This window comes from Grus americana, chromosome 5, assembly GCF_028858705.1.
Source record: "Grus americana isolate bGruAme1 chromosome 5, bGruAme1.mat, whole genome shotgun sequence".
NCBI classification, from domain to species: domain Eukaryota; kingdom Metazoa; phylum Chordata; class Aves; order Gruiformes; family Gruidae; genus Grus; species Grus americana.
Window position 1 is genome coordinate 26,576,778 of NC_072856.1, and position 21,082 is coordinate 26,597,859.

General features: G+C 35.0%; 1 protein-coding gene across 8 annotated transcripts in view; it reads right to left on the bottom strand.

Moving 5' to 3' along the window:
- Positions 1 to 7,383: 7,383 nt before the first annotated feature.
- FUT8 (fucosyltransferase 8) overlaps positions 7,384 to 21,082 on the bottom strand; it is a 131,442-nt gene continuing 117,743 nt past the window's right edge. For all 8 annotated transcript variants that reach the window (XM_054827739.1, XM_054827740.1, XM_054827738.1 and 5 more), the window contains 4 exons: positions 20,319 to 20,565; positions 18,942 to 19,118; positions 11,202 to 11,352; positions 7,384 to 8,342 (listed from right to left, as the gene is read on the bottom strand). In XM_054827739.1, coding sequence (XP_054683714.1) covers positions 8,025 to 8,342; positions 11,202 to 11,352; positions 18,942 to 19,118; positions 20,319 to 20,565 — 893 coding nt within the window. In that variant the 3' untranslated portion in view covers positions 7,384 to 8,024. The remainder of the gene's footprint in view (positions 8,343 to 11,201; positions 11,353 to 18,941; positions 19,119 to 20,318; positions 20,566 to 21,082) is intronic.

The window sequence follows — 21,082 nt, forward strand, 5'->3', positions numbered from 1 at the left end:
TATGTCTGGTACATGAATCCTGAAGGAGCAGCCCAGGAAGAGAAGACAACGATGACCTCCAGTCAACCATATTGGCAGATAAAGCAAAGACTGGAAAGTCTTCATGTCAAGCCAACCATTACCTTGGTTGTATCCTCATCTTCTAGAGTTTCTTCCAGGCTCTTCAACAGATTTTATCCCTTCTTATTAGATACATAACTGTGTATGGTGTATGCATCTGTCTCTCCGTAGCAACCTCCCACACTGTGTTATCTCGAGAATGAAAAAGGGCATGAGTAAGCTCTAGGCAGTTCACCAAAAGGTGACAAAAGCCCATTATTCCAATGGTTCTTACACTTACTCTCCTACATTCAATTTTAAAAGCACAGAAACAAAGGATATATGTTCATGTTTACTTCCAAAACACTCATTGACTAATATATACCAACCCAATCAGCAGTGGCGTAGAGATGAACCTGTTTAAATTCACAGTGAAATGGATTTAGCATATATGTGGCCCATTAAAAAGTCCAAAGAGAAGGAATGAGAACAAAATACACAAGATAATTTCTTAAATCACTGTGTTGGTTTAGAACCAAACATATAAATATACTACCAATAACACAGGTCATCACCATGTAGGAAGGAACTAAGAATACTTCCTGAATCCAACTTCTGACCCTTGGGCTTGGGTTTGTTTGGGGTTTTTTTACCAATTTTTTTTTCATACACACATGATGGCAAGTCAGCAGTATATATAACTAAACAAAATATTAATGCAACAGAAATAAAAGCAAACACTACAAAATCATATTGAATTTAGCATTATAGATTAAATGTTTAACTTGTTTTATGGCTACAATTATTACTCATATTACTGTATTGTCTAGAGATCCTCCTGAATGACAAGAATCCCACTGTGACAAAAGTGATGGAAACCCACAAAAAAGGAGACTCCTGGATCATAAATCTTACAAACTAAACATCGGACAAAAGGAATGAGCAACACACTCAGAAACATGAGAACATGAGCTAATATGAATCAATGTAATAAAGAGTAGTCATAACACATCAGCAGCCCAAGAAAAATACATTTTGAGCAGGCAGATACATCTTAACTATAATATTTTAATGTTTAGAAAACATTTTTCTGTTGTATATAAACAAAAGAAAAAAATTAAGCAAACGAATCCATCTGTCCCAAATCTATTATGTGAAGGCTTATTAGTGTTAGCCTGTGTATAATCACCAGTAATGCACAGGTTAAAAAAATGGTCAAGTCAGACTAACAAGATTTGTCTATCGTTGCTGAATTGAAGTTTAATCATAAGCAAAAATCATCTTAAGAAACGTTAGTGCACAATGAACTCCATCTGAGGCAAGAAGCAGTCAGTTTAATCCCACAAATCTGAACTTATTCTTTGGGTATAACAATTTTATTCTCAAGTGAAAACAAATAAAATTTTCCAGATGTTACAAAGTGACCACAGATTCAAAATTATAAACTCATCGCAGTTCATTCTCCAGCAATAAGCTGAAGTAGTGAAGCAAACTACTCCCAGCAACTAGTCAATTGCTTTCCAGTGTCTTGGTCAGACATAACGGATACCCAATCCTTCTCATTCACAAAGAAGGAAGTAGGACGTCCTGCTTTTTGGTCTCCTTCCATTCTTACAGGTTGCTACTGTTTGGAAAGATATCAGCAAACATACTTGGCTTCTTTTAGAGACAGATCTTCTGTATACAGTTGGTCTTGTGGAGAGTGTGCCTGCCCACAGCAGGAGGGTTGGAACTAGATGATCTTTTAAGGTCCCTTCCAACCCAAACCATTCTATGATTCCATGAATTGGACAGCAGTGTCTATATTCAGTGGATTCTCACAGCTAAGATGTAATATTCTTGTGGCTCTACTTGTAGTGGGGTAATTGAGAATTGTGCAGCTCTGTTATACAAACAAAAATGCCAAAGAAAGAGAGCAGGAACACTAAAACCAAGCTAAAATAAGGGACTCTAAGATGGAAGAGAAGAAAATGGCCTTTCTCTTACAGTCCCGTAAAAGACTGCAATCGGATTGTGTCCCTATCACTTGCATATTAAGATGCAAGCATTACTGTATATTAAGTGATAGCCAAATATGGATAGAGAGTGCTATGAGAATACATCTTTCATCCCATCAAGAAACATGCCATGGTGTGAGATGTAAACCTTACTAGGCAAGGAACTTCTATGCCTTGTAAGCCTCCTAAACACTCATTAGGTACATCTGATTATGATGTTTTGTCTTTGAATACTTGACTATACTTGTTAGGGAAAATGCAAAAATGTATTTTGTAAAAAAAAAAAAAAAAGTAATCTGCAAGAAATATGTTTTCATGTTATTAAGAAAAATCAAGTACAGACACTTCTTGTCCCTTGGATACTTGACCAAGTAATGACCACAAGCTACTAGGTAGGGAAATCAAAACGCACTAAGCAGAAAGGCTTGGAGAAGATTCATACAACCATGGTAGATCAGGCTCAGATGCAAGTACTCAATGGGGCTAATGGAAGAGCATAAAAATGTTATAGTCTTCAGGAAGCATTGATCTAGATGATTCTACTAAAATGCTGTGACTGGAGAATGTCTTTAAGACAATTAGAAGAAATGGAGTCCAATATACTTCTTGAAGAAAATGTAGGATAGTTGGGACTGTCTAACCATGCTCAAGAAAATCCTTCATAAATACACTAAAATAAAACCAAAATCTTGAGTCTGTATAAAGTGGAAAACCCATGCAAAATTGAAAGTAAAACCAGTACATGTATGTGTCGGCAGTTGTATAGCATGTACAGTATAGTCCAGTGGAGATAGCTCCTTCCCTCAACAGTCTCCTTAGGAGTCAGCCTAAGACTGTGAAACTAAATTTGAGCAATGGTAAAGGCATTTTGGTGCAAACAATTGGCATGCCCTTGTGTTAATCCAAACTTGCTTGAATTGAAGTGGCAATAGGATTCTGCTGACAAGTTGAGTCAAAGGAAACAAGCATACAAAATAAAGGAAGGTCCCCCTGAATATCAAACATCAGCAGCATTGTTAGGTATTTGTACATGGTAACAAAAGGGGTAAAGACCAGCAGACACATCAATGGAAGGGATTCTCAGATGCTTGTAGTAATGCTGGAAGACCTCTGACTTATGTACTTTGATTCTGAAATAATCTTGTACACAGTGAATGGAACCAGTGACACAGGCAAACAGATTTACAATTTTTTTGGGCAGGCTTGGAAATTTTATACTATCCTCTTATTTTGCATCATGCAGTGCCATACCTCGTGCTTTTTACAAATGAACAGGATACTATGAAGTCTAACTGAACCTGTTTGCAGTTGCTATTCAGGTATAACTTCCTTTGCTTCAGTATTGCTCCCTATAAGCTTCTGGGTACATGTACAGGACCTTGAAAAAAGTCTGTAGACTATAATTAGAATTCTAGTTGTGCCTGAGAGAAATGGAATTTTTGTGACCTTTAAATGCAATTTTAATTCAACACAATAAGTAAACCAAAGCTTGAGCCCATTGAAAGCCTGCTCCCAAGCCACTCGAATAAGGAATGAAACTAATACAGTAACAACCAATGATCAGAATATGACCAGCATGATGTTTATACACATGACTGGGACCGGTATATTAGGCAAATTCAAAAGAGCGGTTGAAATTTTAGGTATTTCTGGCAAAAAGCAGAATGATTTTGCTGGCAGAGGTCCTTAACCCAGCACTGAAAGGTTTATTTGTGGCTTTATAAACTGATATAGCAAGTTAAATTAAAAGTACAATATCATGTCTTCTTATTAGACTCTCTCCTTCCCACCTCCCAAACTAAGCAAATGATTCTCACCCGGATTCTTTAGACACTTGAGAGATTACATTGCAAAGAAACTTACGACCTGGAAAAACAAAAGTTCAATTCACAGTTTTGAGAAAGCTCCAAATGGTAGGTGCTACTCCACTGGCTTGAAGGAAAATCTCCCTCTCCTTACCAAGAATTTGTAATGAAAATTTTCTATTCTATTATGCTCCTATTTCAGAAGCAAAGACACTTATTTTAAAATTGCATATCAAAGAAACATAAAACCCATTGTGGAGGAAATTTTCACATTGTGAATATCTCTCTATAAGAAAGGTATCATCAGTTCTCTTTTCTGAAAAATTGGTAAAGGAGAGAAATCTTTCTGGTAATTGCAAATATCCTTAAAATTCAGTAGTAGAAGGGGTAGACAAAATATAAATATTTTAAAATTTTGAAATAAAACATTATCCTTCATGAACAAATCCACAATACTCTGCAGTTCACAGGGATAAGATGTTGGTAGAGGAGGCTTGTGCATCTGACTGTAGGCAGGGCTGAAAATCAAGGACCGAACTCAGGTTGGTGTAACCACGGCAGTAGCAGCAAACTGCTGCTGATGACCCCAGTCTCCAGGTGTACCAATGTCACAGAAAACTAGTTAACTGAACTACTCAGAATAAATTTCTTAGCCCAGCTGGTAAGAAGCCAAGTAGAATATTCATTTTACAGAGACTACATTTACCTAGAACATTAATAACCTAGAAGTTATTACAGAGAATGTGACAATGATAATGTAAAATAGCAAAGAAGGAAAGAATACTGTTCATATTGTTTTTTATGAACACAACACGCGCGTACGCACACATGCACAAATGCTTCTTAAAGAGAAAAAAATTAATTAAACATTATCTTGTTTAAGAGTGTATGAAGGGTGTCTTTCTTTTACGGATGTAAGACCTGGTGGTTTGGTATGAGGAAAAAGTGCATGACTGGATTGTTGCAGAGCTACAAGGTGAATGGAAGAAACAAGATGTATACTTGCTTGCAAGCATTCTGGCTAGTATCGTAACAAGTTCACAACTTTCAAAAGATTCAGCTTTCTTTCAGGTATTTAAGACAAAATTTTTATTTCCTGTTATTTCACTTTTCTGTGAGCTACAATAAAAATTTGGGGGTCTCATTTTCATTTACCCATGGATACTTCCACACTACCTGGATTCCACCGTAACTGAGAGTCAAGTCTCTAATATTCATTTTGTTTAATATAAAACAAATTCAGTTTTAATGTCCCAAGGTCCCAGGATGCCCAGACGTAACTAACTGGTATTCTTAAATGAAACAAATCTCTAGAAACAGATGCATCTAGTAAGCAGCCTATTGCTAGGTTTCTTCGTCTGAGAAGTACTGCATTATAAGCACTAGAAGATCACATGGCCCAGGGGAATAAGGTCATAGCATCTACATTAGTACATTTCTTAATTATTAACAATAATTTTATAATTTCATACCATTTCATGATCATTTTTTCAAAGATGATGAGCTAATTATTCATTAGGTACTTAGAATACGTAAGGAGGCACGTGTATCTTGCCAATATTTTGTCAGCTTCATAGTCTGTTGAGAAATTGCCACATTGTATTGGTACGTCTTCTATAACGTCAGTGTTTTCAGTTCTCTCCTTACTGCATCAGAAGATTTGCTCTTGCGTTTGGGCTCATCTTAGATGTTCTGCTCTTTACCTTCTTTAGTGATATTTTCAATTGAGTTACCTGACTATGGAGGAATTTTCATATGTCAATTCATTTATGAATACTACTTCTGCATCACACTCTAAGAAATGAGCTGGAAATGATGAGCTCTGAAGCTGTAGAGCTTCAAAAATAAAATATTTTGAAAATCTATAAATATCAAATAGATATAGTAGTATTTGTGGAGAAATAATTAAATTAGTTTTCCCAAAGATAAAATGCATTGATCTCATTGTTGAGGAAGAAATTTTTGTTGGTTTGGGTTGTTTTATCTTTTTCAAGTTGAAAAGGAAAGTAGCAATAGCTTTATATTTACTATTCAAATATAAGTAAAAAAATAAAAAAAATATAATTTAGCCTACATTTATGCCTCTGAAATACCACAAGTTTGGCTAAGTTAGTGGAAAATTTATCAGAATCACTTAGACAGGAACCTAACATTGAACAGCTTACTCTGTAGTTCCAAAATAAAGAAACACCAGTTAACTCTAGTTATCCTTAGTCACAAAAATTTGTCGACTTTAGCATTTCTTGGCCACTCTTACCCATTTGCCTTTATCCTTCAATCCCTCTTTAAATCTATTTGGTATCTATATGCATTTGTACTGATATTTCTATTTAATACTACTAACAGGTAATTTATTTTTATTATTTTTTTTTCCCCACAGCAGTTTTCAACTTTGATTTTGTTATGCTTTTTCAAGACACAAAATAGTTTTTCAGTTGAGGATCACATAAACGGAAGGGACCTACAGGATCAGTCCTGCAAGTAATGTCACAGAGAGCTACTTTGTTAATTTCTTTACATACCAATGAAGTTCCATCTTACTCACCACTATTTCACTTAGAAGACTGTTGCTGAACTTCACACCTCCAGAGATTTCCTTTTACTTTTCAGCCTAAAATTTCTTCATGGTCAAGTGCATCCATTCATTATGTCAACACTGTTCCTGGTCTATTCATAAATACAATTAAATATCTTTTTAACTTTTGCTTTGTTAAGGTCAACCAGTCATGCTTTTTTAATCTTTACTAATGTGACGTTTTCTCAGTGCCTGAATACTAAACATTTTCTGCACTTCCAGTATTCCAGATTGGATTGCACTAGAACCTGTATAATGCTATTAATATTCTATTTGGAAACAATCTCTTGATATCTTGTACATTTTATATATATATATATATATATACACACACAGAGCCCCCAAACCTACAAATTTGTTTTGTAAATTACCTCTTAATAGAGAACAGACTAGCAACAGATTTCAAAACATTAAGAATTACTAACGATTTTATGTCATGCATAAAGATTCATCCTTGTGTTTTTTTGGAACCTACTATTGTCTGGGTAAATTGTTAGGGGTTTTTTTTAAGAGTACTCTAGATTGACAGGTTCTATAAATGGGATAACCTGGAGTATTTTACTTAAAAGCAACTACATTCAATGCCAAAATGATAAGTGGCTGTCTATAATACCCGAAAATATTATTTTTAGGAAGAGAAACACAGAAGGTAAAAGAACAGTGCTAGAGAGTAAATGTAAGAAATTGAGCCACTGAAGTCATCCTGCTGAAACCCACTGTTCACAGAACTGGAAACACTGTGCCACTAGCAGTTGTGTTAAATAATGAGTGTTTAAAATGTCAGTGAAACTCCATCTGCTTTTTCTTTTGTTGATTGTGTGGTTTGTTTTGTTGTGGTTTGGTTTTTTGTTTTGGTTTGGTTTTGTTTTGGTTTTGTTTTTTAATCAAAAGCAATGTCCAGAAACATCAGTACTAAAGAATCTGTTCGTGGCATTGTTTTACAGAAGTTCCTAACAGACAGTGACTATTTTATTGTTGGATGTATCCTTTATTTTATTAATGATGAGAAGTAATCAATGGAATGCTAAAAATAAACCTGTAAAGAAATCTAGTCTGAAATCTGAATCTGTTGTTTGAAGCAAGTTCAGTGGTCACCATAACACCAGTTGAAGGTTGACTCTTGCCCATTGTGAAACTGGCATGGCTCTTCTAAAAAGGTCACAAATTTTTCAAATATAGGCACCATGTTTTAAATTTTGCACATACAAAATATGTTCATGTCACTCAAATTACACAATGTGGCAGTGTTATAAGTCTGAACATTATTGTCAATTAATCGCAGAGAAAAGAGCTCAAAGCTCACGTAAGACTAACGACTGGGACAAATCCTGAAAAGAGACAAAAAGTATAAAACAACAGTTTTCCTGTTTTATGTGGTTTTGTGTGTGCATGTGTGAGAGTGCATATAACAAAAAATGTTTACGAGTAAGTTCAGGTAATAGCCCATCCATTTGTTCTCAGCTTCTTATCCAGTTTCATGACTAAAGGCCTTGATTTTAACTGCATGTTAAAATGCATATTCGAATCCCATATAAACCATTAGTTAGTGTGTTGACTGGTTCGAACCAATCAGGATTGAGAATTACTGCTGAATGTCTTCTTTTTAATCTACTTGTCAGCCTCTGGGTATGTAGGGTACTTGACTGTCTCAATTTTCTCCTTAACTTTATAGGACGGGTACAGGCCTGTTCTTCCTAATTTCCTATTGATGCCTTTTGAATAACCATCCCAGTGGTTTCCGGCTACTCCAATTATATCTCCAGGTTCCATAGGAATTTCATCAGCAGTTCGCGGATGATGAGCATAAACAGCAATCTGGTTGTGGGCATTCTGTCCCCCAAAGTAGTAGATATCATCCAAAGAATGGAAATATGCTGAAGCATCTGGATGCAATGTCTGCATAATTTCATAGGCAACTCGACAAACCTTAGAAACAAAAACAGAAGAGAAGTCATAAATATTGTCTGTGCCTACAATACACCACAGAAGTCAGCAACCAACATGTAACAATTGAATTTCACAAGAGGATCAAGTTTTGGAATGCGCAGGTCAAAAAAACCAAACCAAAACAAGCATATAATTTTGCAGCATTTTAACTAGTACTCTGGTGATCAGATTTGGTAAATAAATAAATAGATTAAAAATTTAAACAGTCTACTTTTCAGTAGAAATTGAAAACATCTATATGAACACTAGCCATCCTGCTTTTTAAAATGAATATGTAGCCAATGAAATGTAAAATGTTTTCCTGTTCTACTACTAATAAAAACTGTATTTTACTTCCCTTTGAACCTCTAGAACTTGCATTTTCAAAATTTATTCTGCAATAATGGGGCTTTACATTTACTTTTCTAAAGGAAGCTCCAACTTCCACAATCAAGCAGTTCCAGAAGTCTAAGGCTTTAAAATGCTGTTAATATTAGAACAGTGATAGAATTATGACTGTTGGCAACTTGGAAGACAATTAAATGAAACTGAATTCCAGCAAGACAATAATGATGTTGGTGAAGAGAAAGATGCATTTTGAAATGTCATTGCATCACATTTTATGAAGTGAATTTTCTTTAGAGTGGAAACAGGTCCCCACATGAGAATCATGTTGTATTTCTCAGAGTTGCCAGAAACCCAAAAGGCTGCCACTATATTAAATAAAGCTCTTCTCAACAATTGGCTATGAACACTCTTCTCTGTCAGGTGTCTGATTTGGCCACTGTGACCTTTCTGACTTCTAATCTACATTAATGTGTCTTTCTCTGATTTTGCATAAGCTTGATAAAGCTTGATAAACTAACAATACAGCAGACTTCTTCAGTATGAAGAAGCATTTGAGCTTTTTAATCATTTTCAGTCTATGTAAATATAGTTAAGCTTGATTTTACTCTTCTTTTCTCCCTCTGAAGATACAGTGAATAGATCTTTGATCAGTCAAACTAGACATTTGTACTTTCCCAGCTTCTTTGAGAGACGCATTTGCTTTAAAAATGTAATAGATTTCTTTTTATCCCTCTCCATCTGATCTTTGAAATAACTTTTCAGAAGTAGCTTTCAAAAGATAGGGCTGAAGTTAATTATTTCGAAGTACTTGTTATACCCCGTAATATAGAAACAAATTTGATTACCCATAAATTGGTAAAAGGTTATTTATTTTACAGCTTCTGTGACTGTTTTTTGATGTTTTGTTCTCTGTATGTGTGCGCACCCCAGGAGAAGAATACACACACTCTGTAAAAGATTTTAAATCTTTTCAGTAGAAATGCTTTTTAGTAAGCGTCCTGCATACCTGACATAAAGCATACATCTCCTCTCAGCAATTGTTTCCTTTGTAGTGCCAAACCTGAGTAACTCAACTGTTGAGGGCAGTAGGCAAAGAATCCACATGCAGAATTACAGTTAAAGCCAGTCTCCCATTTTTTATTCATAGACTCACATGGTTTGCAGCCTGTATACTTACACGTACAATGCAAAATACAAACACTAATAAGTCCTGGAAGGAAATGTGATTATGAAGAAAAATATGTCAGGCAGAGGGAGCTACGATTTCATCTAAATGAAGACTGAAGAGACAAAAAAGCTCTTTGTTTTAATGTGCAATCTTAATTCTGCTACTGTGTTATGATTTGTGTAACTATCATGTGGTTTTTCTATACACCTCAACGTGATGCTGCTGAAACACACTGCCAAGGCAGGCTGTTTTTCTTGACTCCACATCACTTGACGTACCTAATTTCTTTAACAACAATATTTTAATGAAATATCTATTTTTCAGCTTATATCAGAATTCATTTTGAAGTAAATTTTAGCTTTCAGTTTTGTGTCCACTTCCATGTAGCAGTACAACCATGTGTGATCACGATCTATCATAATTTATAATTGAATGCTTTCCTAACCGGAAATGTCACCTAAGATCATATATGACAACAGTTGGTAAAAACATTCACTCTAATTTCAGTCATATTTTGCCATACTTGAATTAGGTGGATCAGCATATCAGTCACAAAATATTGCTTTCTGGTCTTTTTTAATCTTAAAAAAGTTTTTTAAAACAGCTTTCCATGATCTATGAAATTAATATACAATATGATGTAATAAAGAGAAAATGCCAACAATGGCAATTATAGGATTCAGTTTTCTAATAGACTCCAACTTGCTTCATCAAACCATTCAAGAAAGGAAGCTTGTAGTATATTATTATCTGCAACAAGAAGTCTCTATGGATTCCAGTGGTGAGAATTCACATTTACTATGCTGCTGCTGGATTGCTAGAAATGTAATAGACTCTGAAGAGAAATTAAATGACTGCTTTCCTCATTCTTTTGCATTCCCAGAATCAACTAAGGCAACAGCGGACATGTTTAAACTGTAGTAGAGTGCAACGATGTGTAGAAATGGATGGACACAAGTTATATATTAACTTTATGCAAAATTAAGAAGTGTTAAATGCGTTTAAAATCATTTTTACTTATTTCAAATGCCTTAACTAAGTTGCATAGAAATGGATGGATAAAAGTTATACATTAAATTTTGCAAAACGAGGAACTCTTGAACATGTTTAATATTATTTCTTGTTTATTTCAAATGCCTTAATTAAGCCAGTAACTTCAATTGAAGGGAAGTAATCAACCAGTGCTTACAGTCCTCTTAAATGTTCACATAGCATTCCAAGTCTTGAATTCTTCCCTGAAATTTTCATGAGAGAGCACTGAGAATAAGATAACAGATGCATTAAGAAAACTAAAATTTAGAACTGGTACATATACTCTATGTTGTATTTGTATTGCAGTTTACCTGGGACGAAAATGTACAGACCAGGAAGTCTGCCTGAGACAAAAAGTGAATATCCAGAATAACACCTCTTAGGGAGTTTTCAGTGTATCGGTTATGAAGTCCTGCTGACCAGGATATGGAGTTATCACTGATAAATTCGTAATTTGGATACCTGTGAAAATACAATAGGATGTTAACAGCAAAGTCTTATTCTATTTTATTTTTTTTTAAGAAGCATCACCTTTGCTGCAAGGAAAAGTTGTTAATTTAAGTGAGTCTCTGCTTTACAAGGAATAAATCATAACTTTGCTGAACACTCTAGAATATTACTGCTGCCTTTAAACATGCCCTCTCTTCATGCAGAAAAAAGAAAATTAAATAAAAAGATGCCGTAAGTCTGTCTGAGATCTGACACTGTAAAAAAAATGAAAAAATATCAGAAAGCATATGCCACAATCTGCTAATGCTACTGATTTTAAATGAAATATATTTAGATCACTTCACTTTCTCTACTACTAAATAGAATATGGGATTCTGTCTTTACTAAATTACATTTTGTTTATTACCATATTTTCTATTAGATACTGATTATGACACTGTGCAGAAAATCAGTCACCTGTAAAAGGGACATACTAAAGGTATCTAAAGTAACCAAAACATTAAAAAAGTCTTTCATAGTTTTTAAGGCCACATGGAGAACAAATTTTGCATTTTACTGGTTAAAAGGAAATAAATGTAAAATTTCATGTCAATACACCTTTCTTGACGTATTATAAACAAAATAGTAATACTTTAACTCAAAATATTCTTATTAGAAATACAAAACCTTGGTTTGTAGTATTTTAAAAATAAAATTAAAAGTTTTTAACATGTAACAATGACTTTGAAAGAAAAAAATTTCTTTTAAAAATATGGAAAAAGAATGGTCTTTCTCAAAACATTTGAATCCCTTTACTGGGGAACTGAAATCTGAAGTAAACTGCGAAAAGTAACATGAATTAATTACATTTTCAGCCAGCCTCCTATCAAAAATAAGTTTTATATGAAACATTCCAGGTAGGTGTAACAAAGATCATAATTACATTGCTGTTACACAATAATTATATTTCAATCATGAAATGCAACTCATGCAACTAACCTGCCAACTACAAAATTTCAATGACAGAGCTAACTATAAAATAATTTAAATAAAATCTATTTTTCAGATTTATAACTTCATAGCAATTGTAAAGCAATACATTATGTGAGATAGTAAGGCAGCTAATAGTACATTTGTTAGGAATTAATCATTCTTATACTGTTTAATAAAGAAAATCAGGATATAGAGCAGGCCCTAACGGTACAACAACGATAACTTAGACCTGTCAGTAGATGCTTCAAAGCCTGACAATCCTGTGCTGAAAATAAGGGTTACACTCACAAGTTCCTGGAAAGTTACTGAAGTTAGCACACACTTCTATACAACAATGCAGCATGTGCATATACACTGGACACACTGCAGACATGATTATGACAACCTCTTGTAACAATATGCCTAGTTTATTCCATTTAATGTCAAAATTATGGGAAAACTGTTTTCAAAAGTGAAATGGGCAAATACAACTTTTCCACCTAACGTTCATTAGCTGTGACTACCAAATCAGGAAATTTATCTCAAATGCCAGTCAAAAAGCTGTATGCAAAACTTCCACATTCAAGGAAGAATTTTATCTTCATAGTGATTTTAATAGAATATTATGTTTCCAAGAGAAACAGCTGCTCTACCACAAAGTGATATATGTATGGTAAATTTCCAAGACATAGCATGATAACTTTAAAGGGTGCATCTGATCATGCATGTCAGGGGAAGTTCATGTTAAATTAAAAACAAGACAAAACAAAAGAAAAAAAGAAGGGAGAGAAGGTGGAAATATTAGTCATTTGGAATAACTGATAAGATCTCTTCTGAGAAATTATAGAAGGATATGGATGAAGAAATAGGTTTTTTTCAAGGTGAACTCTATCATAATGATCATTTTCTTTCCAATATTCTCATGTCTAATATCTTCTGCCAGTATTTAACCAGCTTTCAAAACACAACAGATGACAACACAATATTTATGATATATTCTATTTCTATTCTGTGAATTGTATTTAGTATTTTTAAGAAAAGTACAGCCCAAATGGAAATATGTCATACTCTACTATGAAAACTAGCTGAGAAACACAGATGGGCATCAGTCTTATTTCAGTGACACAACTCTGAGGGGAGCGACATGAAGAGTGTTTAACAGAAGATGTCATTTCTAGGGACAGTGAACATAGTAAAGATATTTGCACATCCCTTTGCAAGTTCTTGGCATCAGGAATACTGCTAAAAGTAATCACTTCCTTCAGACTTCAAAAATTAGAATCCACATGCTGAATAGAGACAAAAGAACCATTCTTGAAGAATTTGATTTCTTACTAGCAAAAGATCTGTCTAATAACAAATGAAACACACCAAAACAAAGTGTCATATTGGATCTGGTTTAAAAAAAAAAAAAAGTAAAATCAGAATTATTTACACATCTTATGCATACATTTAAAATTTTATCCTTCCTTTATTCTGGAAACAGTCTTTGAGATACTTTTAAATATAGTCTTCACTTCTGTTTTAAGTTGATCCAAATTCACCTAATCAACAGCTTCAGAATCCATTTCCTCAAACCAGGGATCCCAGCTTAGCATTTATCTACTCACGTTTAAGTTTTCAAACACTTTTATGTTGTCCCCCTCCCCCCACAATGCTATATTCATACTTGTGAAAAGAGGCTTCCTTTAAACACCCTAAAACATGAGTATAATAGTCAGCCATGCTCAGTGTGACCAATGAATCTTCTAGTCCACCATCCTGTCTCCAACACAGGCCGAAAGTAGAGCATAAAGAAAAATACAGTAAAAGGCCAAACCTACACTCCTCTCAAGCTTAGCCATATGTGGCCTACTGACTTCCCCACATCAAGTGAGGTTTAATTCTCCTTCCCACTCACTATAGTGCTTTAGATTCTATTTAAAGCTATTTTTATCACAATGACTACAAAGAATAAAGGAAATGAAACTTCTAAACCTCTATAGTTAGCTCTTGCTTCCTTCTGTTCCCTTTTCCGCCTGTATTTATATTATGATTAATGTAATGCCTACATTGTAAGCTTTTGAGGATCTTTTTTTTTTTTTTTCTTTTTAAGCAGAACTTGGGTACCTATTGCTAGGATTCCTGAATGCAGTGGTAAATGAATAATAAATAATAAGATGTCATATTCTTACTGACAGAATCACCTAAATACAGTATTTTGTAGGATCCCTCCTAGCTTTCCAAAGAAATCACCCACGCATTCTCTTCTCTGTAACAGGAAAGGTGTTATAACTGTAAAGATAAAACCAAAGAATGGAAACTGGCATAATAGTGGGGGTTTTTGTATCACACTAACTATATGTAGTATATCTCCTCCACATATCAAAACCCAATATCTAATTCTTGTAAAGCTACCTAATAGATTCTTGAAACCTATATACAGGCCAGGAAGGATTTCTCTCCCCAGGAAAAGGGGAAAAGAAGATATCAGAAGAAGGTAGAGAAAAGACAGTTTAAAATCTTTCCTTCCTGCACCTACCAGCCTCAGATAAAGATACAAACCAAGCACAGTTATGAGACTATTTCAAGTTCCAATTGGTTCCAGAAGCTGATCAACTAATTGTGGAACCATAACTTATTGCTGCACTGTGTGGTAGGTGCAAACCAAGGTGAGTCCCAGGCTCCTGTTCTCAATTTGCTAGGACTGGGGAAGTGTCCAGAACAGTCAACGCAAGTTTTCCTCCCTCTGAAAGAAGAGTGTGAGCACGTGCGTAAACAGATGGAGTAAGAAATAATGTATTTGTTCGGGTCTTGCTCTAAAAAGAATTGGGAAATGTATGAGTTGTTCATCAGACTCAAGAACTTTGAAGCACTGCTGAATTCTATATATTAGGCATACTATGACTTGGGGGTGGGGAGGTTTGCAACAGATAAACTACAGATAGTACACAGGGAGAAAAGACATTAACTTGCTATTGTGGAAGTAAATAAGCAGTGAAATAGAGTGGAAAAAGGCTTTTATAAGTGCTGAAAAAAAAACCTCATGGAGAGGCAAATTACTGCAAAAACTGAAAGAGCAAAATACACGTAAACATCCTGAAAGGAAGAATGTAATTTTTTGAGTTTTAGTGCTAGACCTAAATAGATTCATATATAAACCAGAAAGGTATTAAATATGGTTTCTTAAGAATTTACATGTATGTTCAGCTGCATTATTTTGAATTCTGTACGTGAAAGAGAGAAGATGCTGTCAATATTATAGACCAGAAATACATATACTAGGAAATTCAAAAGTTTGTATTGGAAAACTCTTAAATCAGCAATTTACACCATCCCTAACATATCACTTATCTAAGACAAATACCATGACCTCTGTGTCCCAGAAGCTGTCGAGTGCTTTAATCCCATAACCGTTCCTGTTGAACTCTCAACCATGCTCCTCTTTAATCATGTTGTTCTGTATCATCCTAATTCTGAAAATAGATCACTTCTTTCTTTTGGAAAACAAAACAAAAAAAAACCCAACCCACTCTACAAACTAATAGTAATGACTCCACTGTCTTTACTACTGTAGTTGCAATTGGTAGACATCTGACTGCAAGGGAAGTTTCCGAAACTTAAGTCAAAACATATCTGTTTTCATGAGTATGAGTAGTTTGAAATACTTCTCTTAATAGAAACAGCATGCCTATTCATGTGAATGTTGGCTAAATTTTCATTATTTAAATGCCAAAGTTGTTTGACAGCCAATCACTCTCATGTAAAGAGAGATATATTATCTAGTACTTTCTAATATTACTGCGCCCAGTAATGAATGCAACATAGGCGACTGCAGTACAATGTGACAGCTGTTTCTAGCAAAGCTTGGTAGAGCAATGTGACTAGAACTTTTTGTCAGAAGTGTAAACTAATTCGTAGTTTCCTTCACAGGAAGAGGAAGAAAAGGTTCCTTATTCCCAAAACCTGACCTTAACATGCCTTCAGATGCCCTTAAATGCTGAAACGTCAAATTGCTCCCGCCTGCCACGAAATCATAGGAAGTTTCAAATGCCTTCTACTCGATTGCAAGCAACAGTAGGGTGCAAGCAGCTTAGGAAATTAAGTTTCAGTGTAAACCATGACCTGAAAACTCAGCAGCAACACATAAAAAAACCCACCTTCATTACTTACAGATTCTATGGCTTTTATTAAGAAAACATACAAAAATAATGTACTAATGAGCTGCATCTTATCATATTTCAATAAAAGTGTGATTTGGAATAGACCTTGAAACGTCACAAACTGCAATGCTTAATAAAATGCAGTATTGTTTTACTGAGCAAGTCACAATTCTACTACTAATTTTGGTTGCTACTGAAAACTCGGGATGATATGTTTACATAGGTAGCACATCTCATTATTATTGATACTGTTATTATTGATGCAGCCAACTGTGTCCAGGGCTGCATCAAAAGAGGTGTGACCAGCAGGTTGAGGGAGGTGATTCTGCCCCTCTACTCTGCGCTTGTGAGACCCCACCCGGAGTACTGCATCCAGCTCTGGGGGCCCCAGTACAGGAGACACATGGAGCTGTTGGAGAGAGTCCAGAGGAGGGCCACGAAGCTGATCAGAGGGCTGGAGCACCTCTCCTTTGAGGACAGGCTGAGAGAGTTGGGATTGTTCAGCCTGGAGAAAAGGCGGCTCTGGGGAGATCTAATTGCGGCTTTCCAGTACCTGAAGGGGCCTACAGGAAAGATGGTGAGGGACTGTTTATCAGGGAGTGTAGTGACAGGACAAGGGGTAATGGGTTTAAGTTGAAGGAGGGTCGATTTAGATTAGATGTCAGAAAGAAATTCTTTACTGTGAGGGTGGTGAGGCCCTGGAACAGGTTGCCCAGAGAGGTTGTGGAGGCCCCATCCCTGGAAGTGTTTAAGGCCAGGTTGGATGGGGCTTTGGGCAATGTGGTCTAGTGGAGGGTGTCCCTGCCCATAGCAGGGGGGTTGGAACCAGATGATCTTTAAGGTCCCTTCCCACCCAAATCATTCTATGATTCTATGATTATTCATAAAGCTAAAGTATACTGTGCTAATGATTCAAAGTTGAACACAAATGAAGAAAAAATGCATTGTTACAGCAGTACTGAATTCTGTTATGTTACAAATAGTGACTAAAGTTATTTAGGACATGTAATGAATTAAATATTATAACCTCAATTTTGTATTACCTGTCTTTTCATTGTTCAGATTTGCACTCTAAATGTTATGTTATCATAATTGTTTCTGCTACTGTTCTTGTCTCTACATACACAAAAAAGGAAGGATTAGATTATTAGATTGCCATCATCTGAAGTTGTATATGTTCATTTTTTCAAAACTCCATAATTTAAACTGCAGCCCTTTATAGATATGAAAGAAAAATAGAAATAGCACAATTGAAATACAAAGGTTTGCAATGCTGTAGAAAATTCCTCTATTACAAAATAATGTTTTCTGCTTACCTTGTATATGCAAAAGAAAATTTTTAATCCAGTTAAAACAGTTCAAAATTTTGCCATTTTTGAGTAACCTTGATTTTAAAAAGTTTCATTTCCTTGCTTAAATGAAAAAAAGACATATTGTTCTGCTCAAGGGAGACAGAATTTTGGAAACAGAAATAGGTGCTATTCAGTAGACAAATAAATAAACAGTACTCAAAAGGAAAACGTTCAAACTTATACTTGTTAACAAATATGCTTAAATTGAATGAATCTGAAATACTTATCCAAGTTTCCAGAATCATGCCAATAAGCATTTGTGAAATTGTTTATATACCATAAACACCATAACCCAAGAAGGATACAGTTAAATATGGAACATTATTCTTCCATATGAATCTGTTTTCTTTTACTAAACAGAAAGTTTTGCCATCTCAGTGACATCTTGCAAAACATGCAACTTAACGGTGAGTTTTTACAGGAAAATACAGGACATGTTAGGAGTAAATGGATGCATACTGTGCATTCCCAGGTTTGAATAGAGTTATATTTTCTATGACAGGCTGGAATATCCTATAGTTAGGGTTACACCCACATTCTGGAGAGCTAGAAGAGGACAAAGAGCAAAAAAAGGACAGAGATGTTAGAGACTGAGAATCCCACGTATATTTAAGGACAAACTTTACAGTTATTCAACATGTTGGGTGAAAGTCTTCTAAGCTGTCAATATAGAAATCTTTCTGAAAGAGTCATCAGAAGCTTTACAATCAACCTGTAAAAATTCCTCTGGCAACTAACTATTCACAGAAAGGTATTGTCTGGACAGATGAAACTTCTTTATACATTATCTAGTTTTTATGATATTTCTGAATAGTGTCTTTTTAATGTGCATATGTTCTACAAGAAGTTTGGTGTATTTATTATTTTTATTTTTACTTGCCTTTAATAGCATTGGATTGTTCTGAAATAGTCACTGGTATCTTGCTCAAGTCTTCTAGATTTTTAACATAAGATTTGAAAAGCGTACTTGGAAAAAAAATCACCCAAAAAAAGAGAATTTCTGATAGAAAAATCAAAATCGCTGGAAGCTGAAATGCAATCTTAAGTGTGTAAATGCTAACAAAAAAAATTATACTAAGATTTGCACACAGAATAGTCAGAAATTGTAAAGCTAACCAGAAGGAATAAACTGTAATATAAACATAATTCATCTTACTTGGATTTTGCCTCTTGCAACAATGAAGGGTCATCTGTAGCCAAATACACTCTTTTTTTGTCAACATGCATTCTGCGAGCAAGAAGTTCAAATCGCTCTTCAACATGTACCATATATTCTTCAATGGGATGAAATGCTGCCTCTGTTCCTACTTTGTCTGTCCTTCGGACGTGAACACTGGAAAAAGGCAGAAACTAGGAATTCAATTTATAAATACAATACATATTTTAGCAACTGAAATTTTAACTTTAAATTTCATGCCTGTGCTTTTAGAATCCATATTAAATTGAATCCCTACATGAAACAAGGAAGGATTAAAACTCATTGATGTCCATCAAGACACACTGACAACATGAAGTTAGCCATCAGTCTGTTCTTGAAAGCAGTAAAATAATCTTGCAAGGAAGGCAAAGGGTAACTGAAAGAAGAGAATGAAGGTGTTTTGATTATAGCATACAAGGTATTCCTTTTGTGCAAAAGGTTAAGTTATCCAGTGTAGTTATTTAATGCTTGATCAATACAGTTCAAAACCAAAATAGGAATATTTGCATCATGGGTATATTGGAACACCAACTACAATGCAGGGTTTGAATGAAGGTAGTTAAAAATGCATCTTCCCCATCTGCCTCAAAAACCTAACAAGTCTTCAGATCTGCCAGTGGTGAAATGGCCTACCGACTCAATGGTCAAAAGCCAGCTAACATTTGGACAGAACTATTGCGTACTCCTACAAAAAGAAAGATTAAGGATTGAAGGACAATTCTGGAAAAGGAATCAATATCTGCAGCAGCAAAATTTTTCATGTTACATGACAGTAAAACCTTTCTTCCACAAGCTGCTCTTTATTGCTTTCCTTCCTTCTCCTCATATGGACCTTTCCAATTCATAGTTACTGCTAAGAAACAACAGTGAAAACATCAGCAGGAAAGGGAAAGGCACATACCATGTTCAGGTGCAGCCAACAATAAAATTAGTTGTGGACTGTGGCATGTGAAATGTAAGCTTAGCCCTTTTTTCCTCAAATGTAAAGGCTATAGGCACTTGAAGACCCAGACAGAAAAGCGTCTGGAATACAAGCTGTAAGGCTTGAATGAAATTCTAGATTACATTTCTAGATACGGAAGGACATACAAAGACAGCTTCTGTTGAGCCGCCTTTTATATATCTGTCCAACAGACAAGTATGCTGAAGAAGTACTTGTAATCAACTTGTACCATGCACAGTTCAAAAATAATAGCTTCATCTAGAAAGCACACTCCCTCCCCACAAAATGCTTGAGGCTCTTGGATAGCCATCATAAAACCATTTGTCATGAACAGGAATCACTATATACACATATTAAAGGACAGACAGTTAAAAAGAAAACTAAATACCCACCCGATCACTGGATGTTTGAAACCAAGTTTCTTTGTGGCTTCCTCTATTTCTTTCTCTAACCAAGGCTGTGGACGAATCAAGTATTTGACAAACTGCGAGACCCACCACACTGCAGGATCCCCATGTACGCGAATTAGCCTATCAGCCAGGTCTTCGGGGATAGCCAACGGTAAATAAGGTGGCCGAGGGTGTAAGCTGTCAACAATGGGAAGTTCCACCACCTGAACATCTTTATCATTAGCCTCACCTGTTTTAAAATACATACTAGGATGAGTCAAATAGTTTAATTTATTAATAAGCTTTACCATTGGCAAATATATCAGCTAAACAGCATCTTCAACTTCAAAAATACTACCTAACCCTTACTCTACTTTTTCAAAATAGCATTAAAAAAAATCATAAAAACCATAGTTTCAGACTAGATTTATGTACAAACTTTATCTAACGATCCACTCCAGTAGAACAAAGTTGAAGGTCCTTGAATTCTTAGCAGCTGGTAGATAATAAAATATAAAAAGGGTTCCTGTTTATATACTCATACCTTTTTATATACAACTACACCATTACTGAGTGCTAAGGCTTACTTGGACAGACTTGTTATCTAAAATGCTTTAAATTCAGTTATTTGTTTAAAAATAAACAAAGCAATATTTTAAGGCATGAGATATTGTTAAAAAAAAAACTATACAGCCCTGCTGTTCTTGAATAGATTTTATTGCAGTAAATCTCAGCACTTCAGACATCATTAGAACCACTGAACTAGC